Raw genomic sequence first — 9,914 nt, forward strand, 5'->3', positions numbered from 1 at the left:
GTGAGCTAGCTTGCCCAATCACATGGGGGCCCACTTTGTTAGGATGATCCAAACCATTCATTTGAAAGTCCCTTACATAGATGGGGGGGGGGGGGTACCAAAAATCAGCTCCATAGGATCATCCTAACCCCTCCATTTGTGGAGGACAAAAATGGACAGACACAAATCTGCCCCATTTTTGTCCTCCACAAATGGAGGGGTTAGGATGATCCTATGGAGCTGATTTTTGGTACACCCCCTATCTATGATAAGGCCTTCCAAATGAATGGTTTGGATCACTCCCCAAAATGTGGGACCCATGTGATTGGGCAAGCTAGCTCACCATAAGTTTGGTGAGCTCAAGCTCACCAACAGTTTCCTCTATATATATATATATATATATGAGAAAAGGGTTCTTGCTAACATTAGCAGCTAGCTAAGCTACTAACGTTAGCGTAAAACAAGGGTGGGGCCACATTGTTGGGGTGATCTTAAGCATTAATTTGAAAGGCCTCATTATGGATGGGGTGTGCACCAAAATTCTGCTTCATTGAATCATCATAGAATGTCCATTTGTGGGGGTGAAAATTGACAGATACTGTTTGTCCTATAATCTGCCCATTTTGTCACCCCACAAATGGACATCCCAAGATGATCCAATGGGGCAGATTTTTGGTGGACACCCTATCTAGGGGCGGAACTACATATAGTGTGAGGGGGCCACGCCCCTCCTCCCCCCCAATGAAATGAAAAACCTATTTTTTAACTAAAACGAAATAAGGTTTTTATCGGCGTCCATGAACGCCGCTAAAAGTAAGCGCCCCCCCCCCCCCCCCCCCCCAAAATGCTGTGTAAATTAGTCTAGCCTCCTTAAGTGTAAATTCCTCGCTCCGCCCCTGACCCTATCCATGAAAGGGCCTTCCAAATGAATGCTTTGGATCCCCCCAACAATGTGGGCCCACCTTGTTTTAACGTTAGCAAGTAAGCTTACATGAACCCTTCCCCCCCCCCCCCCCCTCTCTCTCTCTCTATATATATATGTGTGTGTGTGTGACATGAACCCTTCCCCCCCCCCAAAATGCTGTGTAAATTAGTCTAGCCTCCTTAAGTGTAAATTCCTCGCTCCGCCCCTGACCCTATCCATGAAAGGGCCTTCCAAATGAATGCTTTGGATCCTCCCAACAATGTGGGCCTACCTTGTTTTAACGTTAGCAGGTAAGCTTACATGAACCCTTCCCCCCCCCCCCCCCCCCCCCCTCTCTCTCTCTCTATATATATATATATATATATATATATATATATATGTGTGTGTGTGTGTGTGTGTGTGAAGTTGTAAAATACTTGGCGGTATGTATCATCTAGTTCTAAATTCTAAATTATTAATTATTAGTTCTTGTCATATCTAATTATATATAAGTAAAGCTGAATGTCGCACAACGTGGTGCTGCCACGTGGCACCCCTCCTGCACCGGTTCTTTCTAAAAGTATATCCCACATATCCTAGAATCCTTGCCCCTAGAAACTAGGGCTATTACTCTTTTCGTCTCTCTTTCTCTCTCTTGCTAGAATCCCATATATATTAAAATCCCTATGTTGATCATATTTACTAGCTATCCCTCTTTAAAGCAATAGCTATCATCTAATGAGGAGATGTAGTCGTGTAGTACTCTTATTTATTAGATAGGAAAATGATTTTGCTAGGACTCTTATTCAAGAAGAAAGTGACGATTAAATAATGCTAGAATGAAAGGAAAAAATATCTCTCTCTCTCCACAACCTCTATTGCTCTACCCTTCGTTGTATTTTTTCACGGTTGTTTTTGTCCCCCTTAATGTATGCACTCACGTTCTCTATCTATTATGTGCTCTCTATCTGTTCTAAGTATAATTATTCTCTATGAAATATCCCACTGTCTTGGCTTTGCTACAATAGACTAACGTTGGGGATTGGAACGAAGACACCCACAGATCAGTTGCACTGTGTCCAGGTGATGCAGTTAAGATGACTCTTCGATGTACTCTTCGAAATATCCCACCTATGTGCTTCAAGCATTTCTTTTTCCTTTTTTCTGCGATGTACATTAGCAAATCCCTTGATACATACCTCTGCCCATACATCTTGGTACAAAGAAAAGTACATTTGATTTCTGTTGTTTTTGGATCAAGATTGCATCAATGTTGGTGAAGACTCATTTTGAATTCTTTGCTATAAACTTCAAAGTAGTAGTGTACTCTTTTTGCTTAACATTTGTTGCTTAATTTATTATTGATTTTTTTTAGCATCAAGCCTGATAAATGGAACGGAAAACCTCTGAGATTAGTGTTTAGTTGGGTAGAAGAAATAAACAGAAAATAGAAATTTATTTGTTTTTTTCTGTCTCCTTCATTTGATTCTTTATTTTCTTTGTTCTCCGTTCCCGTGCATTGCACGGTCTGCAACTAGTTACTAATTAATTGTACATAAAATTTAAAATACGTAAAGACTGAGATTTTATGCTGTGTGTGCTCGTGAAGTCAAGTATTTTTTCAAAAGTACTATGGGCCCACTTCATAAGATGATCCAAACCGTTTATTTGTTGGGTCACAAGTTAAATACGATGCTTCTCTTAAATCATCTCCATAGGATAATCCTAACCTTCCGATCTATAGATCTTTCTCTAATGTGCAGCCCCTCTAAAGATTCGTTGGTTAGGATCATCTTATGGAAATGATTTTCACGGTACATCCTACTTACATTGTGGGCCAACAAATGAACATGGAGTTTGGATCATCCTATGAAAGTGGGCCCCACAGTATATTTTTGAAAAAAAAATACGGGATTTCATGTTCACACAGCATATAAAATCCCAGTGAAGACATGAAAATGGAAATGGTTGCATGGGGAGAGGTTTAGACTCCAGCTCTTTACAACCTGAGATGAGAAAAGAACCTAATTTCTGCGGTTCCTATGAAGTGCCTATGATGCACTTTGTGGTTATCGACATATAATTGTGTTAGATTAATTACATATTCTAAGGATGCTTGATGTCTATGCCTAACTAGACTATATCTTAATTCAACACATCATAAGATTTCATCTAAGATTTCAAGATGAGCTTATAATTATGAATTTCATCAAGATCAGTTCATATTTTTTTCTCAGTACTGAGCTCATAATTATGAATTTCATCAAGAACAGTTCATATTTTTTTCTCAGTACTTCATCTAATTGGATGCACCAAAAGTAGGAAAATCAAAGTAAATTAAAGCACACATTTTCCATTTCCTAGCATTGTTTGGTTGCCTTTTACTGTTCTCATGGCAGTCCTTGTCAGATGTAGATTTATCAAATGCAAGATATTTTTACCATTTAAGTTTCCTCCCAGATCGGGAGAAAAAGGAACCTAAAGAAATGGAATTCTGTACTTCTTTCCTTCTACTTCTATATTGCGGCCATTCGAGTCGGCCTTAATTGAAAAGAACAAGAGAAATATAAAGTAAAAGAGAAAAGATACGGGATTAAATGCTTTTTATTGAAATAAAATTAAATAAAATGAAGTTTTATAAAACTTTTGAAGCTGTAAATTATTGTTGAAAAATTGTCAATTTTACTTTTCCAAAGACATAAATTAAACATAAATTTGGATGAGAAGCCCAAATTTTTTCTAGGTCATGTCCTTCTCTTGGAATTAACCAACTCTTTTTCTTGTTTGGTAGGTAAGCTGGGATCGAACCCTCGACCTCGGTGTCAAAGAACAATGTCTTTTACCAATTGAGCTAGAGGCTCAACCCCCAACTCTTATATAAGAAAGATAGTTTTTTTTTTTTGATCGGTAATTTGGGGTTAGGCAGACCCCCACCAGCTATAATAAAAAAAAGAAAAAAGAAAAATTACAATCTAGGTAAATCATTCCGGATACATCATCAGAAACAATATTTGCAAGTTCCTCTGGAACCAATTCAAGAGTAATTGAGTCTCCTAAGTTGATTTTACCGATCTGAACAAAGCTTGTCCCAAGGACAGCTACCCACTCCAAAAAATCGACCAGCTTATAGATGCCACCGCAGGTCACAAACTGCTGAGCTTCATGGACACCTTCTCCAGGTACAACCAGATCAGAATGTACGAATCAGACATACCAAAGACTTCCTTCATAACAGATCAGGGGACGTATTGCTACCACGTCATGCCTTTCAGCCTAAAGAATGCCGGGGCAACGTATCAGAGGCTCGTAAACAAGCTCTTCGAAAAACAAATTGGCCGTAAGATGGAAATCTATGTAGATGACATGTTGGTCAAAAGCCAGAGCGCGCAAGATCATGTCTCCGACCTGAAAGAGACATTCCAAGTCCTAAGGGAGCATGACATGAAGCTCAACCCCACCAAGTGCACATTCGGTGTCAGCTCCTAAAAATTCTTGGGATTTATGGTGAGCCAGAGAGGGATAAAAGCCAATGCAGAAAAGATCAAAGCCGTGGTGGAGCTCACTCCACCAAAAACCATTAGAGAAGTACAACGGCTAAGCAGGATGGTGGCCGCACTGGGGCGCTTCATCTCAAAGTCCGCAGAGAGATGCCTGCCTTTCTTCAACGCTGTCAAAGGAATTAAAATAGCACCCTGGACACAGGAGTGCCAAGTCGCATTCGAAGAGTTAAAACAGTATTTTTCCTCTCCACCGCTGTTGACAAAGCCAGAGCCGGGGGAGGAGCTGCTTCTGTACTTGTCCGCAAGCCCCTTGGCACTGGCAGCTGTGCTGATCCGAGAAGAGCACAACCAGCAGAAACCGATCTACTATGTCAGCAAGGCCCTACACGATGCTGAGGTCAGGTACCAGCGGGTCGAGAAATTGGCATACGCTCTGATCATGGCGGCCAGAAAGCTGAGGCCGTATTTTCAAGCCCACACAATAAAAGTCCTGACCGATCAGCCGCTTAGACAGGTTCTCCACAACCCAGACACCTCAGGACAACTTGTGAAATAGTCCATGGAGCTGAGCGAATTTGATATCCAGTACCTGCCTAGGCCGGCGATAAAAGCCCAAGTGTTGGCAGATTTCGTGGCCGAGTGCACCATCCACCAGCAAAGCATTGAATCTGAAGTTGTCCAAACCCCGGTGGTAGAGAAGGTAACTACCACTGGGGAAAGAGCAGAAGCTGAGACTGAACCGGTAAGAACAAAAAACATCTCTGTACCTGCAGAATAGAGTCCATCGTCCAACGAACCGCTCTGGGAAGTATATGTGGATGGATCTTCAAACAAGGTTGGTTGCGGAGCCGGTTTGATTCTCACCGGGCTAGATAACTTTGTTCTGGATTACGCGCTAAGGTTCGAATTTTGTGCGTCCAACAATGAGGCAGAATACGAGGCTCTCATTGCCGGAATGAACATGGCAGTCCAGACCAGCGCCCAAAGGCTGAAGGCGTACTGCGACTCCCAGTTGGTCGCAAACCAGATCCAAGGAGTCTATGAGGCCCGCGACGAGCGCATGATCAAGTACCTCTCCAAGGTCCACCAGTTGGCCGGCAAGTTCAAAAACTTCGAGGTCATCAGAATCCCTAGAAGGGAAAATACAAAAGCGGATGTGCTGTCTAAATTGGCAGCATCCGGGTACACCACTCGTAGGAGTATATGTATGGAGTTTCTGAAAAAATCCAGTATTGAAAATAAGGCTGTCGAAGTAATGCAGGTCGAGCACAAACCTTGCTAGATGGACGAGATCATTGAGTACCTACGTAGCGGGAAGCTTCCCGAAGCAAAGAAGGAAGCCTGCAAAGTGATACAGAGAGCAGCCCGGTTTTCCCTAGATGGTGAGGGTCTGTACAAAAGGTCATACACCCTTCCGTACTTAAAATGCCTCCGGCCAAGTAACGCCGCATACGCTTTGCAAGAGACGCACGAAGGAATTTGCGGAGAACACCTAGGGGGCAAGGCCTTGGCAATCAAAGTGCTGCTGAGAGGCCTGTACTGGCCGACCTTGAGGCAAGACGCTCTGGACCTGGTCAAGAGGTACGAGAGATGCCAAAAGTTCTCTCCCACCACCACCAACCTGCTGTATCCATGGCCCCGATCATCAGCCCACTCTCTTTTGCAGTATGGGGGATGGACATCTTGGGCCCCTTTCCAGCAGCCTCAAGAAGACGTGAGTTCGTCGTCGTGGCCATTGACTATTTTACCAAGTGGGTGGAGGATGAACCTCTGGCCCACATCACGGAGCAAAACGTCCATACCTTCTTCTAGAAGTCAGTAGTTTGCAGATTAGGGATACCCCGCATCTTGATAACGGACAACGACAGATAGTTCGACTACCGAAACTTTCAAAAATTCTGCTCCGACTTGAAGATCGAACCGAGATTCACTTCAGTGGCGCACCCTCAGACGAATGGGCAGACTGAAGTAACAAAACAGAATCCTACTTCAGGGGATCAAAAAGAGGCTTGATGAAAAGGCAGGCCGGTGGGCAGACGAGCTTTATCACGTTCTATGGGCATATCGTACCACCCCGCGCACTGCGACGGGAGAATCTCCATTCAACTTGTCCTTTGGGACGGAGACCGTAATACTCGTCGATGTGGGCGTCCCGTCTCCTAGAGTCACCAGCTTCGATGAGCAACTCAATGGAGATGGGCTCCGAGCAAACCTTGACCTACTGGAAGAAGCCCGGGAAGAATCCCAAATCAGGGTCGCAGCCTACAAACAAAAAGTGTTGTTAGCCCAAGGGTTCCCCATGGGTTCACTCAATCACCTTGTTTTGATGATTAACAAACGCAAATTGATTAGTCATTTATGGACTAATTATTTGCCTTGAGTGTTGTGCTATAGACAGGTAATTCACAAGTCAAATCATACTAGCACGCACCTTGTTGGCCTATGCTTGAAGATGAACCAAACACAATGACAAATGAGCTTGGAACATACTTGGACCAATCACACCTTGGAGGTACCAAGGAGAAGCTCATCATCAACCATCTCAAAGCATTGAACAAACAAAGGAAGATCAATGAAGGCCAAAGCTTGTGGATCAACAACTTGCAAAGGAGCTGGAACCAAATAGTGGCATTATCCTTGGAAGGTGTCAAGCAAAGAAGCTCAACCTTGAAGATCCCAAAGCAAGCCATGCACTCAAAGAGAAGATCAAGCAATGGCTACCTCAAGAGTTCATTCAAGAGAGTGGTAAAAATGGTAGATTGTATCACCTATCTCTCTTGTGTTTTCTCTTATCAAGGCACATCTTAAAACCCCTAAAAATATGTTTTTGAAAGAGACTAACACACCATTTAAGGACTTAAATGGATAAGTGAATGGCCATGGTGGTGTACCAACATGTTGGGACCCATATGGCATTCAACACAACATTGAACAAAATAGAGTTCCGAAGAAACAACATGGACCAGCAACTAAATCCTATCAAAACTTGTTTAATATATTTTCAAATATTTTTAAAAATATTTTTAACAGATAGCTCTCATTTTTCTCATATCTGTAGAGTACAGAAACGTCAAAATCCAACAAGAAATGAGGGAGATATGAATTTTACAAGTTAGACGCTAAATGCTGGAAAACCAGTTCGGAATTCCGAGAATTATTCTCGGAATTTCGAGAATTATTCTCGGAGCTCCGAGAAATGGTCCAGGGAATAAAATCCCATACTCGGAACTCCGAGAAGTGTTTTTGTTCAAAAAATTATAGCCGTTGTGGTCCAACGGCTAGTTGACTGTTTGACCCGAAAATAACCGTTTTGCCCCTGAAACGGTCATATTGAGTTGGGACACCATATATACCCATCTAATGGGTCTAAAACACTAGATGAACATTGTCCAACTTCAAAAAACCCTAGAAAATTATTTGTTAATCATTTTTGGGTAATTTCTCTCACCAATCTCTTGTGTCTTGATTTTGGGAAAATCATTTGAGATTGGTTTAGGCTTTCATTTGCAAATTATTCTTGAGAGAAAATGTGTGAGCTACAACTTGTAATCAAGCCTAGTAAGAGGCTAATACTTCTTCTTCTTCATTTGATCGGTGGCAAGGCCATCTGTTTTTAATTCCCTTGGGAGAAAGCGCTTAGAACTCGGCAGAGAAAGAGAGTCATTGTAAAGGTGGAAGGGCATCCTTATTTAATTCTCTTGGAGTGTAAAAGCCTCGGGGCCGGGCGTCGTGGATGTCTCAAAAGTGAAAATCCTCAAGTGCGACCTTGAGTAGAGTGGAGTAGGCCGTTTACCGAACCACTATAAATCTTTGTGTCACTTGTGTTGGTATTTCTCTATCTCTCTCTCCCTCTCACTCTCTTATTTATTTATGCTTGCATTTTTACATATTTGGAATTTAGTGAGTAGTTAGCATTTTGGTTTTGATTGAATATTTGTACCTTGATAACTAGGGTATAAATCACCTAATTAAGTTTGCTAATCAACAAGGGTTTTGGAACTAATATTAATTTGTAATATTGTTTAAGGTTCAAATATTTCAAACTTAATTAAACAAGGGATAAGTCTTGGGTGAAATTTTAGAAAATGTTTCTAAAAGACAAAAGTTTTATAAACATCCTATTCACCTCCCCTCTAGGTTGCCAAACCAAGTCACTCCTTGGATTTCAATTGGTATCAGAGCTTGGGCTCTTGATTAAGACTCTAACCGGTTAAGAGTTAAAAGATCAAATTTTTTGGCAACTTAAAGGATGGGATCTAGACAACCTATTTTGGATGGTTCGGATTATGGATCATGGTTGATCCATATGAAGACATACTTAAAAGGTTTAGATAAAGATATGGTAAAGATAATTGAAAATAGATTTATTTTAAATGCTAAATCTAAAGGATTAAATGAATATAATAAAAAATTATCTTTACTAAATACAAAAGCCGTAATTGCAACATGTTGTGCATTACCACCATACATTTATGAGAAGGTATCCTCATGTACTAATGCTAAAGAGATTTTAAACAAACTTGAAAAATCTAGTCAAAGTGAAATCCTATGCTTAAATGAAATAATTGAGAAGTCTAATGAAAATGCATTGAAAAATATTGATTTCACATTTGAAGAACTACATTGTGCTTTTCAAGATTTGAATAAGAAACTTGAGGATCAACTAGCTAAGAATTCAAACTTGAAAAACAATTTAGCTAGTATTAATAAGGAGCTTAGGGAAGTAGAAAAAGATCATGCACATCTTAGTGAAGAAAATGAAATGCTTAAAAATAATTTTATTGAATTAAGTGAAACATTGTATCACTAAGAGAAGAAAACCAACTCCTTAAAGAAGAAGAAGAAAAGATAAAAATATTTCTATCTCTTGAATCAATCAACTACAAAATAAAAATCAATGATTTGTAATCAAGAATGAAACATTAAGGTTGGAAAATCATAAGTTACAAGAGAATGTAAAATTCAATTACCATCATGATCACTCTTATAATTCATCATGTTCATCCCATCCATCTATCTACTCTTATGCATCTTGTGACTATTGTGGTAGATTTGGACATTACAAGTTTAAATGTACATTAAACTTGTAAAAAGTAGTAAGTTTGTTTGGGTTAAAAATGACTTATCACCTAGGACAAACTTGCTTGGAACCAAGATGGTTTGGGTTCCAAAACCCCCAACATTATCTGTATTATGTTTATCTTAGATTAGGGGATGTGCTTTAATTTTATATCATATGAAAATTTGGTTGGATACAATATACTTGTCTTGCTTGAATGCCATGTATCCATATTTTGTGCTTCAAATGATTATCTTTTGAAAATCCAAAGTCTTTATGCTTGAAACTTGATTTTTATAGAACATTGATATCTTGCACTCAATTGTCATATCTTTTGGAAAAGGTTCCCTAAATATCCTTTGATGTCTGGTATTTGTTTTATGCTTCAATGTGAGAATCTTTTGAGAATATGTTTGTATAGATATCATGTGATTACTTTTATTCACATGCATCTATGCATGTTGTGCTTAAT

General features: G+C 40.2%; 1 protein-coding gene across 1 annotated transcript; it reads left to right on the plus strand.

Annotated features, from left to right (window-relative positions):
* Window positions 1-4,942: 4,942 nt before the first annotated feature.
* On the plus strand, window positions 4,943-5,665 carry LOC143852477 (uncharacterized). Its single transcript, XM_077361862.1, has 2 exons — window positions 4,943-5,125; window positions 5,219-5,665. The coding sequence occupies exons 1-2, from the start codon at window positions 4,943-4,945 to the stop codon at window positions 5,663-5,665; spliced, it is 630 nt and encodes a 209-aa protein (XP_077217977.1).
* The last annotated feature ends 4,249 nt before the right edge of the window (window positions 5,666-9,914 follow it).

The sequence above is a fragment of the Tasmannia lanceolata genome, unplaced genomic scaffold (assembly GCF_043159265.1).
Source record: "Tasmannia lanceolata isolate RefF3 unplaced genomic scaffold, GAP_Taslan_0.1 ptg000019l, whole genome shotgun sequence".
In the NCBI taxonomy this organism is placed as follows: Eukaryota; Viridiplantae; Streptophyta; class Magnoliopsida; order Canellales; family Winteraceae; genus Tasmannia; species Tasmannia lanceolata.